This window comes from Tyto alba, unplaced genomic scaffold, assembly GCF_018691265.1.
Source record: "Tyto alba isolate M040663 unplaced genomic scaffold, T.alba_DEE_v4.0 Super-Scaffold_8, whole genome shotgun sequence".
Classification (NCBI taxonomy): domain Eukaryota; kingdom Metazoa; phylum Chordata; class Aves; order Strigiformes; family Tytonidae; genus Tyto; species Tyto alba.
This window is the reverse complement of record NW_024881329.1, coordinates 6,335,747-6,363,067: the sequence shown is the minus strand read 5'-3', so window position 1 is coordinate 6,363,067 and position 27,321 is coordinate 6,335,747. Positions and strand designations below refer to the sequence as shown.

The 27,321-nt window shown below is 35.5% G+C and overlaps 1 protein-coding gene across 6 annotated transcripts in view; it reads right to left on the bottom strand.

Moving 5' to 3' along the window:
• The window catches only part of SOX6 (SRY-box transcription factor 6), a 337,003-nt gene that overhangs the window by 217,942 nt on the left and 91,740 nt on the right, over positions 1 to 27,321 (bottom strand). For all 6 annotated transcript variants that reach the window (XM_032984902.2, XM_042784521.1, XM_042784522.1 and 3 more), the window contains one exon: positions 14,383 to 14,623. In XM_032984902.2, the coding sequence (XP_032840793.1) occupies positions 14,383 to 14,619 (237 nt within the window). In that variant the 5' untranslated portion in view covers positions 14,620 to 14,623. The remainder of the gene's footprint in view (positions 1 to 14,382; positions 14,624 to 27,321) is intronic.

The following is a 27,321-nucleotide window of genomic DNA, read 5'->3' as shown; positions in this document are numbered from 1 at the left end:
TGAACTTCTCTGGCTCAGACTCCTCATTCTGCCAACCATAGACGTGAAATTTGCTGCATCTCAGCTTTCACCCTTTCAGCTAGAAAGAGCACAATTGTTCGATTTGCCCTCAAAAACTCAACTGTGGGAATTTTTCACACACTTTCCTTTCTAAAATTATTATTCTAGTCTAATTTTTAATAATATCAGACTAGTAGTGTTAAAAATCGGGGACAAAAAAAATTGAGGGTTTTTGGTATGCCTAGAAATGTCAGCACATGTATATTTGATGCCATAAAACAGATTTTCTTTAAAATTGAAGAGTAATAATAATAACAGTGGCAATATATTTAAGAATTAAGAAATGAATGAATGGTTCTATCAAAAATCTTTCTTCTAATGTATAATGTTCCCCACTAACAATAATATTCCTACTAATCTATGAGCTGAAAATACCCATTTACAGAGTACTGAAGAAACTTGTGTTGGGAAATGTCCCAGGTGAAACAAGAACTGAAGAAAGATGGACCAGAAAACATTAGTCATCTGCAACATCAGACATCAATCTTTGCTTCAGCCTTGAACGGATTAAGAAGGAGCTGTGCAATGGAACAGAAGGAACAACACTAACAATGAGCAAGCATGGTAACTAAGGGCTGTGGACTGCAGAGAAGGTGTTGGTGACAAATCGTGATCAAGCACAGCAGTATATGATTAGAACAACACTATTATTGCCACTGGAGAAGGAGGCAGCATTTGCTAGTGATGGTGAAAATGTGTTTATTCACTAAGACAGGAAACTAGAAGATGCTATCACATCCCAGCAGTAGCAGCACCCCTGTCAACACAGTACGAGTGACAGAGGTTTTATGAACACAGACAGAAAGAGATGAGACATGGAACAAACACTTTTCCTTAATTTTTTAATCTATCAAACATTTAAGAATTTGTCATTCTATCCATTTCTATTCACTAAAGAATCAAACATCACACAGGACAACAATATCTTAGACCAGGTACAGAGCTGAATCTATTTAGTTGCCTTTAGAAAAGGAAGGCTTTCTTATCTTCAATTGTTTCTGAAAATTACTTTGCATTTTTGTTAAAACTTGGTCTAAGTTACAATGGAGATGAAAAAAAGCATCTTCTAATATTTTTTAAATTTAAACCTTGAATTTCTACAATACATTTCCTTGATGAAAAATTAATACTCTATAACATAGCATTTTCACCTTCAAAGACTACAGTATAAGAGCATCTGAATTTTAAAGGAATTTGTTCTCAACAAATCAATGTCCTCTTACAGTGCATGAAGCATATACATCAGGCTCAATGCCAAGGTCTTTCATGCTCTCAGCAAAGAATTCTAAATCTATTGTTTAGGCTGGAAACAAGAAGATAAGGCTAATCTGTGGAGCAAGTAGAAATGACTGAATGTTCTTCCTCCTGATAATCTAGCCTGTCCCTGGCCTGGATGCATACATGGTCCAGCACAACGTTCCTTCACTGCTAATGAAAAGACTCTCCAAGTCTTGCCATCATTAGGCAGCACATCCACACTGTTCTTCCCCAGAAGATTGCAATGTCCATAATGAAGATGAGACAAGTTTAAGCTCCATGCAAATGATGTACAGTTATGGAATGGAGGCAGAATGACAGCCTTTACAAGAATTAGGATCTTTCCAACTTTCAGTTTTATAGGTAAATAAACTGTAAAATAAAAATAAAATAATAAAAGTTATCCCTAATATTTTTGATTCTGCTTGGGCCCTACAGCTACAGCATTGGTGTCACTGAAAGGCTGATACATTTGGAGTGTATTAGCTGAATTGATACTGCAAGAAACCCAGCAAGGATGACTTTCTGAGCCCCACCTTTTTCTGAAATCAGAAATAGTTAGAAAGAGTGGCTGAGGATTCAACAGAACTGTACCAACTGAAAGGCACTCAAGGGACCAAATGGGCAAATGGAAAAACTGTAGACTGGTCCAGTGTAAATACCTTATCTAATAATAGCAGAACTCGGATAGAAAAATCTAAATCAGCTGCATGTACAATTATCTACAAGAAATAAAACCAATTCCCAAGCAATCTATGATTCTAGATAAACTTGTGAATAATCTACAAATAAAATGTAGCTAAAGTGAAACCCTGAAAAAGCTTCAGAAGGAATTTTATAGCTAAGCGATCAGAACAGATATTTTTACTCCTATGTATCTCCTTTTGGCAGGGTTTTTTTTTATTATTATTATTATTATTCCAAGCATATGAACAGGTTATATTGACCTCACGTTAATGGCAAACTAGATAGATCAAAAAACAATGGGTCAAGAGAAGCATTGATAGTATATTTTCTCTAGAAAGGTCACTCAACTGTGCTTGGGAAGTTGTTACTGCAGCATTCAGTTTGCCCAAAATCAAATAAGGGTTCCAGTAAATTTATGAAGGATTTAAATTTGTTTGGTGGGCCTTAAAATCTTTTATGGGCAAATGCACATCACACTTATGTCCCACTGTCCCTCACCCACTGCAAGAACAAAAGTGCAACTGTTACATGCATCAGATGCAGGCCTGGCTATCAAAAATTAATTGGCATTGACATTCATGAGCAGCATGTAGATACCCTCCTAATGTAAGTGGAAATACATCCTTATGGCCCAGGTATCCTCTGAAAATAAACTAGTGGATGACGTGTCTTGTCTGAGAGAATAGGTATTTCATCTCCACAAGTTGTTTGTTGGTCTTCTCTAATGCATAAGGTACTCTCAGTAGAAAATCTGGAGTCCAGAATGGAAAAGGACCACAATGCTTCTTATCATAGAACAAGAAATTAAATTCATGGTTCAGAAAGGAGAACCTGATTCTTTTGAATATAGGAGGATTCAATAATGAAAGAGATCCTATCCTTCAGAAGCTTTATGAAGCCACCTGTTACAGAATGAAGAAGCCCCAGTTCATTTGACCTGAGGAGAGGAAAGAAAGGATGCTATTTTTCATGCTTTTTCCAAGAGCATGGAAGAAAAGTTAAAGACAAGTAAAGTGTCTGGCTGATATAAACTCGTTTTCATTTTGCAAAATCCAGCTAAGCAATCATCAGCACGGATGATAATTCTCCATGTAAGTTAACTTTTCGCATAATAACTGATAATAAGAAAATGGGCAAGAGAACACGACTGATATAAATGTCCACATAAGGTATTTGGACACAATCTGGTGCCCAAATTCATCCAGTAGCTACATAATACACTAGACAACTGACACATCCCTGAATTCTCAGATTTAAAAATCATGTATTTCTGTAAAATGGTATTGTAAGTCTAAACCTGAAATAATATCTTCAACACATGACAGTCCCTTTGAAAGGTGCATATTTCAAGATGTTCTATTCTTACTGATTTCAGAGGTTTCCATGTAAGGAGGTGGGGGAAAGAAAAATATAAGATGATAAATAGCAAACATTTAGTCTATGGACAAAAGATTTAACACAGAGCACACTTCTTCATCCAACGTTGGTGAAATTTCATCACAGTAGACCATAGACATTTTTAATCTCGACCATACTGGAATTATTTCAATTTTCAGTTAATAAATAGAACAATATTGACGTAAAGTGTCGGTATCAAAATATTATGTCCATCTGAAGCATATTTTACTCCCAATAAGAATGGAGTGCTTAGAAGAGAAGAAATTTAAGAAAAAGCTGTTTGACAAATTTTAAATGAGGTCCTAACAGAAAGTGTTAGGTAAAAGTATTGCTTACTATAAAGAACAGCAAAATGGCTTTCTTCTCAGTTTGATCCAAAGGGTCATCTGGTACAGATTGCTCAGGATCGCACCATACCTTTACTAGCCTTATAAAACTATCCTCCCACTCACATGCTAATACTGGATAATTGCAGAATAACTGTTTATGCCCGTACCAGAATACGCAGGGATATTACACAGGGATTTTGCCCACCACAGTGGTAGCATTTCCAGACCAGCCCTTAATAATTGGCAAAGAATAAAATATGAACACAGCTTATTACACAAAAATAAGCATAAATCTGACTGTTTAAGAAACAACATGTGTAATGATTTTACATCTTAAGCTCTCTTTTTTTGCCTCACTGTGTCAGATATAAAAATCTTTTAAGTTGAAGAGGTATTTATTTGCAGACATGACTAAATGAGAAAATCTTACTGCCCAGCAGCTGAAGGCTGGAAACTCAGTCTGGACCACTATTTCAGCTGCTTATTATTCAGCAGGGACAAAATTGAGTCTATTTTTTAAATGTTGGGTTTTAATAGCAAGGTAAATAAAGGGCATTTTTCCTGTAAACTTTTCCTTGTCCGTCCATTAGCACAGACAAAATATTAGCACAGATCATCCAGTGTGCTTAGTGTTTTGACAAAACGTCCCTATTAGATTAAACACATGTATATAGCCATTAAAACTGAAGGGTTTGATTTCAAAGTGGGCAAAACAGAGAAAAATAAATAAATGTACAAAAGACAGAAAACCAGAAATTAGTAAGGGATAAATACTAAAATACTATGCATGGCTCACTGAGGGATAGGTATCCCAGGCGTGAAATCATACTTTCACTTACCCCTAAAACCTCTACCTATCCCCCTACTCATATGTCAATGAAAAAACATGAAGATTTCCAGTGCAATATGGTAACAGCTGTCCTAGGCCTAATCCTTGGCCTTTTACGTGTTAGAGGGGCAGTGTACTTTAACCCATCACAAGTTTGCTTTGAATATATGTGGTCCAACAACAGCATCCTTAGTCTCATCAGCTTTCCAGGATGCCTGTAGTAAACAATGAGTAGACTGTTGGCCATTCCTTTTAGAGTTGCCATGAATGGGTCAAGTATGGTTTTGCTAACGACAGAAACAATTCTGAATAATTACAAACAACGGCTTGGTATACAGAAAGACGGGGACGGGAACCCTTTGTGACTACATATACGGTATTTTCTTCACACTCCATAATAATTCCTTTAAAACTGTTGCATTAAGATAATATGTATAGATATTTCAGCATGCCCCTTGCTCTGAGAAAATTATTTTTTAGCATGTACATTCACTAAATTATACAAGTTACATTGGTAAAATTCTTCAAAAAGAGAGCCGCTTAGTTTCTGTACAATGGAAGCAAAATCCTTATACTTCCTTATATGTCTCAGTTGAAAAGGGATTAAACAAAGAATCATCATTTTCTTGTTAGTGTAAAAAATGTATTTTCTTGTGCATTTAGATTCTAACAGTTGAAGTACTTCATTTGCCCATCAGTGGTCCCACTGGTTTTAACAGCATAAATGAGGGAGTATGGCTGTAAGTGATGTAAATAAGGGTATTGAAAGTTGATCCAGTATTTTTAATATCTGGAAGCTAATGTTTATAGCAATATCTGCAAACTGAATCATGAGCCAACTTGTGTCAACTTTTATGAAGCACTTTTCCTTCCAAATAGAGCAAACACACGCAAAATGACAGTTTTATCAGTGAAATATTGTAGGCTAAAAACAAGATTCAATATTCTTGCTCATTCCTCTGAATAGCCAAAGTACAAAATATGCGGGCTGTGTCTGGGGACTGAGAAGCAACATCTCAGTTTGGGGACTCCACAATCATCAGTGGAGACCTGGCTTGGGACAGATCTCTCTTTGGGATCTTCATAAGGGTTAAGGACAGACCAACAGTCTGGTGAATTGGATTCTCTGGTCAGGAGTCTTAGAAAGGGGGAGTGCACAAGGCCGCTGATTTTAAGAAAGAGACACCACAGTTCCTTTATGGTGGCATTTACGTTTCATGTAGTGGGGATAGATTCTGTTTCAAAGAGATAAGCCCTCTGAAGGTGAGGAAAGAGGAAAACTCAGGAAGTGAAACTGTGGACTGTACAAAATCTGGGCCACGGTATTAGTTAGCAATTTACAAATAACCACTGTCAACTTTGATTGAAAGTTGATGACTGCAGTTGTACTCAATAGCCAGAGAGAAAGCTGGTTCTGTAAGAGCTCAGCAGAAATCACAGAGTGAATGTCCAAGAAGTAGAAAGCAAATATTACTAACATAAAATGTGTTAGCTGAATTGCTTATTTCCATGTGGATGAGGCTTTTCTGTTATAAAGGGTTATTTATCTGTCTCTGCATTGAATGGGACACATGTAAACACCCCAGGAAAGTTGGATATCCAGAGTGGTTTTGATTCCAAGTACTAGAGGCATGCTGGCACTTGGAACTAGTCTGGAGTTAACATATAATGAAAGCAAATGTTTACAAAATCATTTCCAATCACTACATTAAATAAGGTTTCCCGTTTTGAGGAATTTAATTAAATAGAATTAAGAGAAATTAAAAATCTAAGTGATCATTTTCAATTCTCATCCGATTAAAAAAAAAAAAAACACAAAAGTTTTATTAAGAAAGATTTTTTTAAATCCAAGGCTTGAGAATGACTGCTATGAGCTATTGAGAGAACATCATTTGTAAATTCTCAACAAATTATGCTAGTGGGAGGGCAAATGGCAAGTAATGGAATAAAACCTCAAGTCTTTAACTCAGCATTTACTCTGATAAAACTTACACTGGTTTCACTGCCAAAGTATAGGCTGAATAAAATTTTTAAAAGGCTTGTATTTTATCTTTTATACACATCTAAAACCCTTAAGAAGAAACAATATAACAGTAAGCACTAGCTCTAAGCCAAGAAATATATGCTAAATGAAGAAAAAATAAATAAAATTAGGAAAATAACTTTAGTTTAGATAAAAGGCTTAAAAATGAAATGTTGTAGTAATCAGGCATACATAATACAAATATGGTCTCATCAATAGGCCACTGCAAGACTAGGTATTTGTTTGGAAGGAACAGGCAGGGACTTTTTCTTTGATGTAAAATATGACCATTTAATTGCAGCAATCCCTTCATACCTAGTCGTTGGAGCAAACCAAATCAAGCCAGGTACACCAACTTTTGGGTAGAGAGGTTTCAGAGGATTACAATTTTTCAACTACGTGATTTAATCCCTTCTGTTTACAAATGAGCAAATCTGTGAAAAACGTTGACAGGTATTTTGCTCTACTCTGGAATAGAAAATCACATCAAAATTCTTAAATACAATGACCGGACATTTCTATATCAGCTCACCCACAAATGATATGCATAAACTCATGTGTGCTTTTGTAAGAGTTAGATGCTAAGGATTTCCTTAATTATCCAAATACCATATGTCCTAACTCCCTATGTTTAGGTTTAGTAATAAATCACAACAATATTGAGACTCTATGCCCTTAACTTTGGTTAAATGCTCTTTTTAAGGAAAAAGTAATGGACAACCATTTACAGAATGAGTATTTAGACTTAAATTTTCATCTAAACTGAAATTGAAGATGCATTGTGACTAGTCCCAGCCTATTAGCACTGTTTACCTTTTGGGTAAATAAAGACACATATTTTGTGATATATGATTGTCAGAAGCTGCCAAATAAAACAAGGATTGTGTGGCTTGGATATTCCAGACCACTTTGTATATATCCAACTTCCCCCTATTAGGTTGTCTCAGTTGTCCAACTTATAACTAGATCCATTGTAAATATCAAAATAAAATTTGTATTTATGTTTTTAGCAATATCAACTGCACATGGAAATCCTTTTCTGTATATAGTTACATGACATGTATTACATGCTTTATGTTTCCCTTTTAGCATTTGCAGAGGAATGTACGCAGGAAACCAGCCTGCTGCATAGAGCACTTGTATTTCTTTAAGGTAAACACTGATGAAACATTTGGAAGATTGAAATAAAAACAAGACATTTATGAGACATAAAGGTATCACATAAAACTGTTGTGAATTACAATAACATTGGCTGAATCCCAGAACAGATAATCCTTATAAACATGCAGGAATGTTGTAAACTGTATATGAATGTCAGTGATACAGTACATTAGGAGATTCATATTACACTTGGTGCCGAATAAGTCTCAGTCCCTGGATTTTTCATGGCCTCAAAGATTAAAATAAATATATGTAGTATCTTTCCTTCCTCCATGAAGACATTTTATGTACACAGTTTTATTATGCTGAACAAAGATACCAAAGTCTGTTTTTTCTTGAGCTGTCAAAGTACAAAAGAAATGCAAAAAGTCCTTGCACAGATGTAGTAAAGTGCTGGATTTTATCTTTTGGCAGGTGCTCAATATGCAGCCCACATAATCACATGTTAATGACTGGAGTGTGTTAATCAGCATGCATACCTGATTCCTTCTTGCCCAAGGAAAAAAAAAAAAATTACAATTTAGAGAATGTTAATGCTTCTACTTTTGAAAAAATTCATGTCAATATACAGAAGTGAATTAAAAACTTTTCCGAAATTGCTTTATAAAAAAATATGAAATGTTAAAGTAAGAGAAAGGAATAAAATGACTACAAGTTTAGATGAACATAAACTACAAGTCTTTTGCAAAGAATTCAGGTGATGATTAATTCTATTTAAACACAGTTCACCCTAGAATATAGGGAAAGGTTTAAAACAGACCATACATTTGGAAAAAAAAACATACAGTGTCAAAATGAAAATAATACAAGTATACCTGGCATGCCAAAAAGAACAATTATTTGATTCTTTTTCAAATAAAGTCAATTTTGTATTTCACCAACCCCATTAAACACATTATCCTGCACACTTTTAGGGAATTGCTTTATTATTTTTAATATGAAATGCTAACATCTTTTTATTCTAAAGCTAGTAAAAATAAGCCCTTGATCTTCCAAACCTTTAGATATGTACTTAACATTATAGTTGTTAGTTGTCTTAATAAAGACAAGTTAAGCACATACCTGGATGCTTTCTGAATCGAAACAACATGCGTGAAAAAAAATATTTCTATATTTTCTGTAATACATTTCTCATAGAAGTCTATTTTATTGAAAAATAAAATATCATATAATCTGCTTCTTCACTCTCTTCAATTTCAGCCAAAATTTTGTACCCATGCAATCACATATGAAGGTATTTATCTCTTTGGTTAGATAAAAATTCTAATGCACTACCTGGAATGCAGAAATAATATCACAAGCACAGTAGAATTACTTTCGATCGTCACAAAACTCAGATTTGTACATGTAAATAACAGCTGTATGAGCAATTTAGCAGATACAGAATTGCCAGAGTTTAGGGCATTTATATTTGATGCACTTTATATGCTCATATCCAGCCCGTAAATGAACTAAAAATAAAATTTCAAAACAAGTAATTGTATCTATAACTTTTGAGAATTTGATGTCATGAATTTATATAACAACAAATTCACAGTGTTTAGCATGTGTAAATGTTTTTCAATGTTCTTTCCTAAAAAACTGAGTTTATTTTTCTTAAAGGGAATAACCTTCAACAAAAGAAATTAATAACAAGGAAGGGGGTGAATGACAAGATTGAGCTTGTTTTATGTAGAGACAGTAAGCACTGAAACATTAAGATCTTCAGGATCCCACCTATTTCTGCCTTTCTGATGCCAGTAGTTTTGCTAAAGCTATATAAAGTTAAATTTTATACTTGGTAACTTAAAATTATTTTAAAAGGAACAAATACATGTGGCATTAAGAGATCTTACTTTTCCTGCTGCATATACAAATCTGCTATCAGTACTGCTGAGACGTACGTGCAAATACAGTGGTAAGGTAGCAAGCCTTTCACTCTTTTGGCAAGAAGTCAACAAAAGACAGAAAGTTGGCATAGTTTTGAAATATATGTCAGTGTTACCATTTGAGATAAAATCCAATGAGATGCATTTAATTTCTAAATCCAAGGGGTCTCTGAATTATGTTACAAAATTTATAGGAAAACACAGCAGATATTTGGAGGTAATTAATTATTATATGTATATGTGTTTGGTTATCCTCAGTCACAGGGAAATAACACCTATCCTTTAGATTTGACTTGCTGCTGTGGTTCCCTGCAACAGTCTCTCCCTGCATCATTCCAAGTAACAGCAGAGCAAAACAACGTGGATGCCCTCATTCTGTGCGTGCACACGCTGTCTATGTACCCCCTATGGCAGCGGGCAGGGGAGGAACATCAGTGGCAAAAGAAAAGAATACAGTGACTGTCACAGTGCTACATCATCATCTACAGCGACCAGCACAGCGCCTGCAAGTTCTTCACAAACACTGTCTGTTACCAGATTGTTATACTGGGGTTGGGAATAGAATTTGCCCCTCTCTTTTTACTGTTGGGGGCGAGGGAGAGGCTGGAGGGAGAGTTCTGCAATTTGGAGAAAGATTCCACATTCCATTAGGTTAAAGCTGCTCAAATTTATTGTTCACGATGCCCATGTCTAGCCTTTACAGTCATGGGAATACGCCATCCCATTCCTCAAAGATCAGGCCACTTGTCCATCTAATTCTGTACCTTGCTGTTGGCACTGCGTTCTCCTGATACTTCAGAGCAAAAATAAAAAAACCTCATAATTTGCCTCGCAAGCTGTGTGGGGCTCTATATGAAGACGGGGACCATTCTTGGTTCCCCGGTGAATAAAGCGCAAATTAGCATTCTCCATTTCTTTACATATTTACTAGTAAATATATTATTGGAATCCAACAATTCAGTTGTTCTTAAACTTAGAAAAAGTAAGTATTGTTGGCTTTCCCCCCTCATCCTATCTCAGTCTATTGCTCCAAGAAAGCCAGGTTTTGGATGCAATCTAAAAACTTGACTGTATTTCTTGCCTGCTACTCACTGTCCGTGGGAGAAAGCAGGATACTTTCCTCATTATCTTAGTACCACTTTGCCCTCTTCCCTACAGTTTACCACAGCAAACAGATACGTCCTTAGCCTAAAATAGATTTTATTTTCTAGTAGAACTATAGGCAGCAATAAATACCCATATGGCCAGGTATTTTTATATTAAGTTACAGTTAGAAATATACATATAATCTTTTCAGCTCAGCAATATGAAATTGCAGAAATCTTTCAGTTGTTTTATTTTCTCCCCACTGTAACATCAAATTGGCTGGTGATACGATACTTGCAGTGTAAGTCATTACAGGTCTGACGTTACAGTTGTTGCACATTGCTGAATCTGTCAAATGAAAAGGGAGCACAAAGGGAATTTCCAAATGCAGCTGCTATTTCCCATTTGTTAAATCCTTTTATTACACCATATAAGTACACAGCTGGGAAATACTATAGAGTGGGAGTTAAAACAAAATATTTTGGCTTCCAGACATTCAGAATACACAAAGGACTCAGTGGAAAGCAATGCCTGATATCAAAAGGGAGTGAAAGTTTGAAAACATTTCTAGCCAGTGTGTTTTTTTTATGATAATACACAATGTAGTTTAAAGGTATCTTATACTACAGAAAGTGCTGCATACCATAAATGTGGAGAAAAAACTCAATCTTTTTTTTCAGTCAAATTGCCCTACTCCAGTATCTGTTTTTCACTTAAGATCTGTATGGCCTTCATCGCATGTTACGATGCACACTGTGTGCTCTCATAAATTCCAGTGAATTCCTCAGTAGTTTTAAGGGCACAAAGGATGCAGGATTGTGCCCTTAATTAGATACCACATAAAGGAGAAATTTTTTTCTTTCCCATATGTCGACACAGCATTCTTTGAATTTACTATCTTATAACCAGACAACACGCATTATTGATGCATTTTAATGACAGCACTACTGTCTTTACTTTCAGTGTAAATGGTATGAGCAGGTGCTTCTTCAAATCTGCTTTGAAAGGATCCGTCTGGGAAAGGTCAGAAAGCAATTGCCTTCTGGGAATTTGGTTTTATTGAGTAGAAAAGCGGTCACTACCACAGCACCTATCTCAAAATTGCCCAGCCCATCTTCTGGAATTTGTCTTTCTGGAAAGAAACTCATATCCTCCCTTAAAGGAGTAGAAAATTGCCCTCATCAGGAAAATTGCAGGCACCTCGGAATTCTTTCTTAGCAATATTGGACTAACATGTTTCAGAAAAACTTCTTACAATTAATTGAGGCTTAAAGGTTTGCTCTTGAAGGATACAAATAAGGGAGAAAAAAAAAAAAGAAAATCAAAAAATCAAACAAATTACCCTAAATGCCAGTCTCTGAAGGAGAAAAAAAAAAAAATTTCACCACTTCACTGTTGTGATCTAACTAGTCATCTAACTCACCTACACTGTAAATACACTGGGACCTTGCTCTGTACATTTTAGATCTCTCAAGTGCAACCAAACATCATGCCTTCAAATTTCAGGTTTCACCTCTAGCCAAGCCTTGTAAATTATACCCAGCTTTGAGTTGGGCAATAAATTCTAGTTTAGCTGAGAGCTACCTAAGTAAGGATGACATACATCCACCACCAGATTTAACAGAAGGGAATTGTGGAAACTCCTAGTGCTTTTCAGGACATTCATCTACACATATGATGGAATATTTACTAAAAAAAAGGAGAGAGGAAAACCAGAGTGCTAAGTCACTCAAGCAGAGTTCATGCACCTGTTCTGAAACACGATAAGCTGGGTATTGGTTCATGCCATGTCCAAGTGTTGTCATGATAGTGCAACGTTAAGAGAGAAAACAGAGCTTGCACTCTGTCACTGTAAATGTAAACCCACTTCAGAGCAATACAAATGAGTACAATTGATCATACTGCATGAGGTTCTATCATTTTGGCTCAAGCATTACTTCAGGTCCAAGGAACAGCCTGAAACAAAACCAAATTCTCTGAAGGACTCCTAAAGGCTAGAAGCTCCTTTCTCTCTGGGACACAGAGTCCTTTTATCAATGCTATTAGTGTCCCAAAACCAAAATTCCCAGAGCGTACATGCCTCTGAATGAATAGGAAAATAGCTGATCAATTCACAGATTTATTTTTTCCATCACCAGATTTGATCAATCTTTTCCAGTATGCAACCAGCTTGTCCTTCTGATAACATTGAAGTTAAAATTATTCTGATATCACCTGACTTGGGCAAAAGAGTGACTCTCCGTTCAAAATGAGGTTCGATCTGAAAATTGTGCATAGAAGCCATATATACAGCTTACAACCTACCTTGCCAAATCAATAACCTATAATAATTTTTCTTTTAAGAAATTTTTAGAGTTTAAATTTTGCTTTCTTCATGACAGTTGCCCAAATACGTAGGAATATTTTAGGCCTGACAATGTTCTGCACTGGGTTAAATTGTGCATTACAGATTAAGTAGCATTTTTGTGGTTCGGTCTGATCTTTTGAATCAATTTGATGTTAGAAAGGAAAAAAAAAACATTATATTAATGAAATTATTGCAGTGCTATTATTTAATTAATTCCCGGCATCACAGTATGCATGAAGAATTCTCATATCTACATTGATTAATGCATTAGAATTAATATTTCTAGTCAAATTTGAAATAAGTTCATTGTTGTTAGTGTCATCAGAAAAATTCTACAATTTCTTTTTAACCTTTTCAAAAGCTACTGATTTGTAGTGAAAAAAAAAATGCTAAAAAATATCCACTCATAGACATTTAATAAAAATACAGAAGAAATTTTATGAAAAGGCAGGGTATTCTTTTTAAACTGTGTGAATTTAATGTTTGTGAAAGTCACTTTATGGAGAGTCTGGAATTATGATGTTCTAAATTTACAGAACACCTGGCTGCTCCACGTATCTTAATTCTGCTCCTGAGGAACACATGCAAGGAAAATAAATTGACTGAGATGCTATGCCCATTCAGTCTTCATTCAGTCTGCTCATTTATTGCAGAGTTTTGGTGACGCAGAGACAGAACTACAACTGCAAAATAATTTTATCTAGGCTACTGAAGAGAATACAGATCATTCTGATCACTGATAACATCACCTATATACAAACTGGTGATCTAGAGCACAAGAGCATGATATAGTTACTCATAAACACCTTTCCCCTCCACAAGTTGTAATTTCCTATAAATACAGCAGGATGTTTATGTCTCCTAAAATGCCAGCTTCTTTGTTGTAGTATAAAGCTTTAATATTCTAGATTTGATGGGTTCTATTTCTGAGAGACAAGTAAAGAAATACATTAAAGTTTCTTTCTTCAGCACAACACTTTGCAGATGACAAACAGTTGTGAGCTACATCCTCCTGTCAGAAATTAATGCTTGAATATATGAGCCAGAGAGGTTATGACATAAATCAAGGTATGAAGGAAAACATGATAAATAGATGTATTTCTTTTCTGAAGGTGAACTCATCAAATGACCTCATTCATATAGACCTGTATACTTAAGAAGATTATACAACTGTAATTTACAATTACACCATATTGATGTTGATCTACACCAACACTTTAACATTTAACAAGCTTTACACCCATGAAGGATTGTACTGAACATGTCTTTCAAAATGGAAGTGAACTGTCTTTTACAATACTAATGTATAAAGCCACTGTGAGGACTGTGAAACTCACCATTCTGTGTTGGGCTGAGATGACTCCATCCCACTCAGGATCTTGGATGGTCGTGACCAGAGTTGGTAGCTCCTCAGAGTGAGGTTTGTTGTGCATTACATTATGTAGAGGCAGATGAGAGGTCGCATGCTGATCACTGTTACCCTCTTCCTTGTCTCGTGATACTAAGTCCTGGGTCATTGTTTCCTCTCCATCAGCTGCACATGCAAATGGAGAGGTAGCCTGCTTGGAAGACATTCTTCTGTAAAACAAGAAAAGCAGACAAAAAGAAAACATTTGTGTTAAATGAAAAAAACAAAACAAAACAAAACAAAACAAAAAAAAAAAAAAACAAAAAACCAAGCTCCAAATAGTCCTATAAACACACCACACTTGCCTACAACAGTTAAAAATTAATCACATGCAGTCGACAAAACTACTTTTAAAAAGCACAGGTTTGGGGGATCTGGATTCAAAACAGAGATAAAGTATTCATTGATGCCAAGTCAAGGTCAGGGTTAAATTATACGATGTCAATCTAGAGATGTCAAACAATACAATTTTCTCCAGCCATAGTGATTTTATTGGTATTTTCATGTTGATTTTGCATAAGAGTTCAAGTCTTTAAACTCTTACTCCCGTGAGCAATCTGAAGGTTATAAGCAAACATTCAAATGAGTCCATCGTGCTTTCCTAACCTCATTCCTTGCAAGCAGATGATGTTTTCTACACAGATGAGAATATTTCAATCCATTTCAAATTCTGCTAAATAAGTTCTTTTGGTGTTTGTTTAAAGCTGTATCTGCTCTTAATCTGTTTATAATTTTACCCAGTTTTACCTTTTGGAAATGTTCATGTCGAAAGTGTTCTAAAGCTGAACACTTTATTGAATGGATGGATAATATCTGAGTCATCTTTTACAGTTTGAACTAAAAATATAAAATAATCATGTTTCATTTCATATTAGGCATCGAGTACAGGATATAGCTCAACAAATTACTTTAAATGACTTAAAAGTGTAATGAATAAATGCATTGATTTATGTTAAATGTATTTTCCTAATAATGGCCTCTTACTACCATCTCATATGCAAACACAGCTTTCACCACAGTTTCTGCACTTAGATGAAAATATAACTGACTTCAACTGAAAATCTGAAAACACTTTGTTTAAAATTTCTAATAAGATTAACTGCAACTGTTAAAACAATCATTAATAAACCTGAAAGAAGACAGCTAAAATATATTAGCTATTTTCCCAGGTTTTAGTAACTTTAGAATATCCTTGACACTAAAATTGCTGAGAAACTAAGGAATAAGATCTTCACCTTAATTGATTTTTAACAATAATTGATTTCACACAATTTCTTTAAAAATGCACAAATCAGTTAACATAGGAAACCACATGAGCATTTTTCAAATTAGCAAATCATTAACTTGCTAGTACTGTTTCTACAGACAAATAAATACTGATTAAAGGGTCTGGAAATCTGAGACTAACAGTTAAATTTACAAATCTGTCACATGCTTTCATGAATATTACAGTGAAGGAAATAGCAAGTGCAAAGAAAAATAATTAAGTTAATTCCAATTTAAACAGTAGTTTTTATGTAGCAGCCTGTGTTTCACATAGGATTTAACAGCTAATGCTAAATTTCTCACAATTAATGAGGGAGTTCAGATTTAGTATCCTACAGTGAAAAAAAAAAATTAATATAGGATCAACTAATCTAATTATGTACAGTTCTATATGAAAGTACTACAAGCTTTGAAGTGCTTTGAAACATATTAAAACACTGCTACCTATTTAGAATAACTATTCTGTAAATAGAGATAATCCTGCCTCTTAAACTCGATACTGGTGGGGAAAAAAAGGTTTGCATTTTCTTTAGGGAAGCCTAAGTGTAAGTGGGAGTCTAATATTAATCTTGCCAATAAGTAGAACTGAGGAATTTAAACCACGTATTACATTCTTACTACACTAAAGAATTTGTGTTGATGCTACAGAGAACATGCCAAGAGTTCAGCAACCAGCATTATTGTACATACTTCAAAAGGTTCTGGTTCATAATTACTATGATCCAGGATAAAATAAAAGGTTTACTTTCCCTTTTCTCATTAAAATAGTCGTGTTAATATAATCACTCACATGAAAATATAAGTCAATGCTCTATGCAATTTGAAAACCAGACATGAAAAGTGAAAGTCACAATAAAGGATTTTCCTTTCTTTTACCTTTTCAACAGATCTCATTCCTGTTTCAAACGGAACGAGATTCTGTGAAAAGCAATAGCTATGGCTGTTTCTTCACCATAAATTAATCATAACACAAAACTAGAAATGAAAATGTCTCCTAAGAATAATTTCAACTACAAACTGCACCAGTGAATAATAGTGCACAATCCTAATTAAACACAACTCTGCAGCTGCAAAAATAGGCTGAATCTGTCCAAAGCTATGAGTTGGCTTTAAAGGCTGGTTTGTTAGGGACTGTTTTCTTAAGGAAGGCTGGGCCCTCAGTCTTAATCAGCCAATAAATTATTTCCTGCAATTACATTAAATAGAAAATTATCTTCAAATTGGGAATGTTAATTGAAAATCAAAATTCAGACTGAAGTTTAGAAATTACATGCTGAATATAATTAGTCTAGAAAGGCTTCACCTCTATTTCATAAACAGGCTTTTGGTATTTCCTCAAGTGACCATTCAGTAAAGCTATCTACTGGTAACGCACTACAGAGAAAATACTTTTTCTTTGCCATATACGCTAATACACTTTCCTCCTATTTACGATGTTTTAAACAAAATTATGTAAAAATCTCTATTCGTGTTCTGTTGTTTGATTACATAGAGAAAAGGGGTCTCTGTTAACCTTAAAAATAAAATTATATTAACAAAGTCGCATTCACTAATAATCTCAAGCCAGGCCCAGCAACTTTTTTTCTGTACTAGACTAAGAGAATGGACCAAGAGCAGGGTTCAGATGCTTTCTATCTCCACCTACCCCTTTTCTCCACTGCTGCATTATGGTCAGACACATTTTCATACTGCACTTGACTCAGTTACCTATAGTTCTGGCCCCTGAAAAGAAAGACAAGCTCAGGCAGGCCTCCCAGGCACCTGCTTTCCTCATGACATAATTTTGAGAGGTGGGTTTTGCTTTTCTTTACCCCAAACCTTTGTTAAATCGGCAAGATTGAGCACATTAATTATGGTCAGAGGTCAGCACTTAATGGTACCTTTCAGGTTTTTGGTTGCTAGTTTTTAAACATTGGGGTAAAAGGGACAGAGATGTAGGATCCCACTAAATTAAGCCCTTCACCTTCTTTTCCCAGTACAATCATTAACTCAATCAATATACCTCATGTGTACATGTCTTCTGAGGGTGCCAGGTTACGCACCAGATATTGATTATGCCTGGGTTTATAATCAGTAAAAGAGAGTAAATATAAACTCTGCAACTGGGTGTTATCCAGTCAATTACTTCATGCAAGTTTTTGCTCGTTACCTGTTTGGTTTTACTGAAACGGGAGAACTCTGTACACAGAACTCCATCAGGTACAAAGGCAGAGTTCAGCCAATAACTCCAAGGTCTCATCAAATTCAAAGAGAGAAGAATCTGGCCCATTTGAGTAGTTTATGTTTATGATAACATTAAACCATAACAAGGTTGTCGTGTTAAAATGTTTTAATGTCAAAATATGAGTATGAATAGCAGTCAAATTTTAAGCCACAATAACTTCCCAATTTTACATTTAAACTATTCAAAATGCATTTACTAAAATCCCTGGTGAGAGGGGAAAAAAAAAATCAATATTCATAATAAATAAGGCTTGTAAAATGTATCAGAAATTTGCTAATTTCCATTATAATTTATTTTATTTTTTCTCCTATTATCAATTAAATTCACTCGAATGATTTTAAAAAAAGTTTCTGATAAAAAATATCTCCCTAGTTATAACCCCTGCAAACAGGGGTTTATAATGGAAGTGCTGACACAACCCTAACTACAGCAGCGCAAATGGTGCCGCTATAATACACAAAATCAAGTTCTATTATTCTAAACTATCCTCGCTCGGGGGGTTTTCTTTACTGTGCTCCCAGACAAACTGCTGAAGCATGAAAAATTTAAATGCAATCAAGTGGGTCCAATTCTACTTTACTAGAACAAGTGTCTACAGTGGTACAATCTTAAAAGAAGATGCAACAGATTTGTTTGGTGCTTTTCTTTCTTTTTTCTTTTTTAGCTGTTTATTTATAATACTGTGCAGTGGAGATAAAATAAGAGAGGAAATTACACTCACATTATATCAGTATATTGATTACACAGCACACAATCAGAAAGAAAACTACATTGTGAAATTGTTGCTTTGGTTAAATTGACAGATTAGCTGAATACAGCAATCACTAAAGGTAGAAAATATACCTAATGGGCATGAAAAAAAGAGCTGAAAAAGGCTCTAATTATATGGAGTCCTATCACCTACTCAACTTTTAGAATTAAATAAATCTTGATTTGGATTTTCCAAAACTAGAAAAAAATCTATCTCATTTTGAACTCAGAAAACAAATGGGATCGTTTGTCAAAACCTGAATAAAGCTGAGGAATTGGACCCCAATTTCAGTCAGCCTCAATACCAAGGCAGTAAAGCTAAATTGAACTGCTAAGGGGTTTTTACCTACATAAAACTAAACACAGTCCCAAACAGCTCCATTGTCTATATATCTGACATGATTTTTTATTTTATTCCAAAAAAATTTTCTCTGCTCTAATGAAGAATGACATTTAGATTCTCAAAACATCAGCTTTCCTTTTTTCCTACAAACAGTGTGTTATACCTTTCTAAATACAAATAATACTTTTTTTTTCTTTTTATCTTTTTTTTTTTTTTTTTTTTGTCTAAGGATTCTCTATGGTCTTAGATTCTTCAAACAGTGTGTGTCTTCTTTGTCAAAACAATTAGATGATTAAAGTCTTCCAAAGCCTAAAATCTTCCATCCCTTCTGACTACTCAAATGATTAAATGTTATACTGGAAATTATGGCTAGACCTGGAGTTTTAGCTACTAGCTATTTCAGAATCAAGCCTCAAAGTATTGATGCAGATAACAACAATGTGATAGCTCAGACACTATTTCAAAAACATATAAACTAAGCAATAACAATGAGATATATGACAAAGCAGACATATAGTTGGCCAAAGACTCTAGCTTCTGCTCTGCTCCACCCTCACAAAGCATTCATAAACCTAAAGGCATGTCGACACTGCAGCCACATAAATGACTGCTTTGTAATGCTGAGATATCCAAACTAATTTTAAACAAGCTCGTTTCTGATAGCACTCCAACTACAGTAGCGTGATACTCAGATGGACTAATTCATCCTGCTTTAGTGGCTGCAGTATAGACATAACCCAGGTCTACAGCTTCAACAGTAGATTGGAACCAGATTAGATTAGAAATACATTCACTTACAGAGCTTTTATGAACAGTCTCCATTCCTTTTCCCCAAAGTGCCAGATTAAAGTACTTAAGTGCATGATTAACTATAAGTATGCAAGCAGTCCACTAATTTCAATTTGGACTACTTGGTTTCAAAAAGTTGAGCACATGTCTAAGTGCTTCGGTGACTCCAGAACTAAATAAATTAAGAGAAACCATTTTTAGAAGTACTCATAACCTTTTAAATATTTCCTTCTAAACTTTTATGCTAACCTGGTGTTCATGGAAAGTAAAATTCAGCCACAGCATCTTAGCCCTCCCCACCTTTTAAAACAGCAACAAATGTGTATACTCCTCACATAGTGTTAAACCTGATGTATAGGACCCTCCCTTACAAATCAGAACTCAGCTTTGGATAAATTAAATGCATTGTTTTACTCTTCTTTGCCTGCACCGCCCACAGTATCCTCCTCTTTCATACCCATGGCAGACCTCATAACTTGGTGGCCCTGTGTCTTTCATGGATCCTCAAACCTCTTCTGAAACTCAAGAGCATCCTTTATGCAATCAATTTTGCAGTCCAAGTTCACCTATACGAGTGCAGCCCTGATGTAGAACAGGGTACACTGACATAGCTGCATGGAGGTTACTGGAACAACTTATTTCTAGCTGCGAACCAGTTTAGCATAGCTTAAACATTCAGGAAAACCGCTCTTCATTTTTGCTGTATAAAGACACCAGTTACAGTAGTGTTCAGACAGACTTAAAGAAAAATTTAAATGCTTTGCCAATAGCCAAAATATTTCGCAGGTCTGCCCCTGTAAAACAACGTTGTGTAGGCATAACTCAGTAATGTAACTCATCGTAAATCTAATGCTGTAATGTGTCTGACATTTTAGAATAAACAGTTATTTCCTAAAATTATGACATCTTATATCTGTTTTCAAGGAGCCTTAGTAACACAAATGAACAGTTAATAAAAGATTCCATCCTCCTGGGGCCCCACAGCCCAACACGAATCCCTGTGCGCAAAACCCACATAAATTGACAAGGCAGCAATGGAGGAGAATCTCCCAGATTCTTTTCCTGGCTCCGAGTCACAGGAAGGCCTTAGGCCAATCAGCTCAACTCCCTCAAGCTCTTCCTTGGCTTCATCTTGCAGGAATACTACAATAATTAGTTACATGTAGATCATAAACAACACTGCAAGATTAGAGAGTTTATGGCAGTCACAGGAATTGCCATGGAAATAAAAGGTGGGGGGGAGGAATGGAAGCAAATATGGTTCAAGAAATGACAGCTATAACATTAACTGAGCACCCAAATCTCTATCTGAAATAAGCATCAAGCTGAGCAACACACCCACGTCTTCCAAGATACACACTCAGCTATTCTTGCATTTGTTTTTCCAATCCAGACAAACTACACTTCTGCTAATAGATATGAATCCAAATCACAAAGTTTGACTCCACAGTCTTTCTTAAAGCTCAGAGGGTTTGGAACAATTTTTACGGATTTTCTTCTCGTTTGTAATCAAACAATGTGAGAGTTAAGCAGCTCTGTGGAACTTTTTTGGAAAGCCTTTCTCTTACGTTCTGCCATTATAGTGACCTTCTCAGCCCTGCAGCCACAGTAAAATATTAGAGTTAGGAAATGAATTTCTGTCTATTCATCGGGTTGTTGAAAACATTAAAATGGATGCAGCAAAACAGCCTCGCATCCCCTGATGACTTTTCAGTGAAAATCCAAAGTGTTTATTCGGATTCATAAAATGCCAAAAATACAACCTAACTTCCTAGTAGGTTAAATGTTCCATTCTCTTTATTCACTACCAGGAGCTTTCACTGAAAATGCCTAGGGTGAACTCACATTGAATGCATTAAAGGGCAGTGAAAGAATAGTCATTTAGCACCTGGGACGTGCTCATCTTCAGTCACTGTAGTTAGTATTTTCTATAGTTTATATTTAGCTGACAATATTGCTGTCACTTTATTTAAACAGCTTGAGACTGTTCTTTGGACTGGAGCTCATATGCCCTGGAATGCTTTGACTCATGAATTGTTTCTCCTGATAATGTTACATCACGTAACCACCTCTGTTTAATTGGTTGGTATTAGCTTCTCAGTGATGACTGCCTTTAAAGTCCTATGACTACGCCATGTGTCTCTGGATATCCAATTTCTTACTGTTGGAAAAAGAAAAAGAAAAAAGGCAGCACTGACTTCCAGCTATCTTTACCAATAACTATGGGAACAAGAGTGAGCATGCCAAGAATTTATCCATCAACAACTTATTAGGATTTGTTTTTTTAGACAGCAAGAAAGAGAATTTACAATATAAATAAAAGCAATCATTAACAATAAAATTAAAAAACAATGGTTGCTAAAAATAAGCATTAATTCCCACATTTTTATGGAATAGAATGACTTATTTGTTTAGCTGACTGATTATATAAATGGTTTTGATAAAGGATGCCTAAAAATACTAAGAGGATTTTATTTTAGCATGTTTAGACGTTGAGTTGAGACTTTATACAAAAAACAAGAATACATTATTTTTTTTCCCCTTAGAAAGCCAGTTAAGAACTCGTTTTAATAACTAGAAATCTTCCTGATCACACTTAAACCTGATAGGCATAAATTCCTGAAAGGTTCATTAAATCATTTCAATGCTCTATGAGATACATACTCCAACGATAAGATACAGTATTCTTACTTCTTTTTTTTAACTCTTACAGTTAACTTTCAGGAGGTGCTTAAGATTCCATGTAATGAGTTAAACAGTTAACTTTCAATTCTACTGGTGTGAAAACAAAAGCTCGTGTGTCATTTCTCTGCACCACCTAATGCAGAACAGAAATATTTTATCTACAGTCAGATTTCTCTCCCCTCCTTCCCTATTTTCCTCCTTCCTCTCCATATTTTTGATTCTCATTTCTAAGCCAAACAGAACACCTCAGTAGACAGTGAAATGAAGTATCAATTTCAGGCTCACCTGTAGCCAGTTGCACGAAACCACCTAATTAGTACCTCCATGTAACATGAAACAATGGATCTGTAGCTCAGTTACGGATTTTCTTTTTAATAAAAACCTTACACTACAAGCCTAAAAACATTTCTAGCAGGCAAAATATTTCTGATTCAGTAGAGGTTACGCAAGCATCAAAGCACTTAAATACAGGTGCCAAACCACATTTCCAGGAGCTCTTAGTACTGTGAGGTACTGTTACCTGACAGCTTGGTGAATATAAAATTACTTGTTTCTCCAACTGAAGACAATCAAATTGTCACCTTCCATTGTAATAATGCACAACTAGGGATCAGCAAAGTGCCAACATAATTACCAGGAAGAAAACAAAACATAACAAAAATATCCAATCTAAATTTCTCTAAAGGGTAAACACATCCATCTGGCTATTCACAAAGAAAAGGAGGAGGGATTTTATTTTTACTATCAAATATCCTAGTGTTATTTAGCAATAAGATTTATATGCCTTTCATTAAGTGAAAAAGAAAAACAACTAAAAGAAGGTGATTCATGAAATACTAAAAATAAACACAGGTCAGAACCACACTGGAATGTTACTTGTGCACATTTAAAGTACTGCAAGTGTCTTCAGAGATGCTGAGGGACAAGCATATGTATCTGCACTGTTGTGATTATAAACTCATATATATGAGGATACATAAAAATTAATTCTAACTGGCACATGGCATACTTTGGCACAAGCTACACATGACGTGCCACTTTTATTTGTTTATTTAAATGACTTCACTCTAAGAACTGAAAATGAAGTTTGAACTGCAGACTGCCACAGAACTGGGACTTTCAGGATATTAAAAACCTGAGGAAAACCTTTGAAGGGGGTAATCTGAATACATGACAACTAACATTTTCACCATATATTTCTTTAGGTTATTCAGCAAGTGGCCTACATATTCAGAAGTGAAATTTGCATTTTGGTGATACGGAGATCTCATAACCAGAAATTGTGTTTTATGTCTACAGTAGCTCTGGGCATCCTATAAAACATAAAAGAGTGTCCTAGGTAGGATACACACTTGAAAGAGTATTTTCATCTGGCTCATAGAAATGAAGCTAAACTTAACTTCTACTTGAATGAGTGATCTCATGGATTACCTTTTCTGTATCACATGTAAATGCACATCACCTTCACATAATTTTTAAAGTTTCACCAGTATTGGAGGAGTTACAAAAGCAGAGAGAAAATCAAAGCACGCAAAGCCAAGAATCAGTCTTTGACATTGGTTTTTCTCTGAAGGAATATTCAAGAAAGACAGTAAGGGGCAAGCAGCTTTTTTCTACCCTGCACAGTTGTGACAGAGCCAGATGTAATCCTAACCCTTGTGGATAAAGCAGGCACAAGGACTGCTTAAATAAATTGTTAGCCTTGCAGAAGAGGTTGAGGAAAAGATGAAGGCTCCACATATCCCGGAACACCACCTGCATCTTGTCGCAGGCGTTGCACCCCCAGGAGCTCCGGCGCAGCACCGAAAGGCTGGGCTTTCCAGCTAAAACCTGCTTGCAGGTTTTGGCCCTTGATCCTTGCTCTCAGGCACTACACTGTACCATATGACACAGCACCTTCTTTTCCACTCTATTAGAATATCGATGTGCTCTAGCTGATACTCCTAATTGTGACATTGTTTTCAAGGGGCTAAGCAGCAAATTGAGGAGGGCAGATTGGGATATGGGTTAGTGGGAAGAGAGGAGGAAAGGTAGCAAACACCCATAACAATTTTAAAGCCACAAGCATTTTGATCAGATGAAACGAAACTAGACTAATTGCCCCACTTTCTGCAACTTTGAGAAATCCTGATTTTTGTTTGAGTCCTTACAAACAGACTTTTACAAGGCAGCATTGTGCACAATATTTCTTTGTTTTGAATTAACACTTACACAATATGATACTTACATATGTGCACAATGGGAACCCTAAAATGTATTTACAGACCCCTGCAGGAACCACCTCATTTACCAGTAAGCTGCAGCTACTAGTGGGATAAAGGACAGGATAGTGTGAAGCAGCATACTGTTCAGAAAAAAATTACAGAAGATACTATGCCTAGCTGAAATTACCTAGGAAATATTTCAGAAATATTCCTGTTTGATCGGCACTGTGGCCAAGAACAGCAATGCCACAAGTTCTTTCTCCCCCCAAGCCCTCCACTGCTTGGGCTATGCAAGTTGTCATGGGAGGGAGTTGGTGGGGCCCTTTTTTCTTAATGTTAATTTATTTCAATATGAAAGTATGAAGACAAAAGATAAATAATTGCAACAGTCTAAGAATTCAAATAAAGTGAAATAAAACATTATCTTCTTTATTAATTAAACTAATCCGATGCCATTAAGAAGTGCAAACAATTTAAAGTTCAATTTATTGAGACTTTGAACCTCCTATTCTTTCACAAGATCCACACAAGACCTACCAATTTGAACTGCCTTTAAGAAAAAAAAAAAAAAAAACAAAAAAAAAGAAAAAAACACTAAGAAACTAAGACACTGTTATTCACAGTCTTATTCTTAGTATGACATACTTAATATCAAATTAAAAAAAAAAATCATTGTTTAATATTAGCCAGTTTCCAAATCCAAGTTTTGTATTTCTAAGGAATTCACTAAGACGTTTGGACTAGGCACTGAAAAGAATCAGAGAACATTAAAAAGTAATTGTCACAGGTAAAACTTACACCGCTTCATCAAGCAGTGTGCAGTCTCTGCACACAACACTTTGAAACTTCATCAGTTGCAAGGGAAATTAAAAACTCTCCCTGACTTTTGGTTTAACTTCTGAAACATACCACAAAATTGTTAGGTAGAAATAATTTTCAATAACTGAAGACCCTCAACTATCCTGTTTTCATGGAAGATTATGGCATACAGCATGCGATCTCTAACAAGGAGAAGGAAACATGCATAGCAAAATCAATCATAAGGGCAAAGGTGAAGAGTGTTGAGGCTCTGAATTGCTCCACATTTCCAAGTGCTCAAAGTCCTGTGTTAGTATTTTTAAATGTGTCAAAGAACATAACGAAGCACAACTATCAGACTACAAAGAAAAACATAAAGCAGTACACGAACCAAAGGTTCAGCCAAATTAAGTTGTCCCCAAATAATCAGAAAGTAAAAAAAAAAAACAAATGTCTAAAATGCAACCTTAAAATATTGTCAGTGATTTAAAACATTTTTACCATTAGCATTTAAATTCAGTTAGATCCCTTACAAGTGATTTTAGAAAAATATCGAAAAATTCTATTAAAACTTGTGATGCAGCATGTTTACCATTGAAATACACAGCACCTTGTTGTAGTTTTCATCTCTGACCCATTTTTTTCCTCTATTTTAAGGATAAAACATATGATCTGCATTTGTAAATAAGTCTTATCTTCTCAAACAGTGTCAATTTTTGCTCAGGGCTATATTTTGTAACAGTTTTCCACTTACATTTATTGGTAATAATTTATAATAGACAAACAAACAGTACATAATATGTGCAGCCTATTACTTCTAAAAACAGATGCAAACACTTTCGTTTTCTCATGGACATTTGTTGACAGCTCTATTATTAATTTCAAAAGCACTGCCATACAAAACATACAGCTTTGCTGGCATATTTAGCTAGTATGGTTATAACCCCTACCACGAACCATCATCGAGACAGTCCAGTGTCTGTGGTTCTAAACCAAATACAACTAGAATTGGAAATAAATGTATATTTTAATCAAGGAATTGTGACACAGTCATAGAATCGTTACAGACTTTTGAGTATGGGTCAGATCCTCAGACGCTGTAAATCAGAGCAGCTGTACTGAGGTTAATTGAATCCTCATTATTCAGCTAAAGATATATCCTTCACAACTTTTCTTGGCATAGAAAAATAACATTGGGCCCTTTTGCAATGTGAAATTTTGGTGCTTTCAGTGAAAAATGGACTACCATTATGTTATTACCAGGGATCATATGACATGATAATATTTCTCCAAACACTCATCGCAGACAAATGCAAAAAATGGTAAGGTATATTCTGAATACTAGCAGACTGTATGCATCACTCTCTATACTTTTTCAGTCTATTCCCCTCTTGAATTGATTCAAAATAACAAGATCTTTTCACTTACACAGACAAGCACTTTCAAAAAAATAACAAAAATTAATTCTCCGACTGGCATAAGTGCCAGACAATAATTCTGGGAAGAATCGAACAAAACCTACTGAAACAAAAACAATTTTAGGTTTTAATTTGAACATGAATTCTTCTCCTACTTGGCAAAGCACTACAGTCCAGCAACTCCTGTGGAGCAAGGTCATGAAAGAAACAGGGGTCATCCAAATACATAAGACCCCCAGCACAGCAGGCGCAAACTCTGCACTAATTATACTGGGCCACATCAGTCCTCAGCACACAACCGCCCTGGCAGCCTCTCCCTGGTATTAACACTACACAGACCAGGACTGAGACGACAGGACCAGGGGAGGTGCCCCTCAGCCTACCTCGGAGC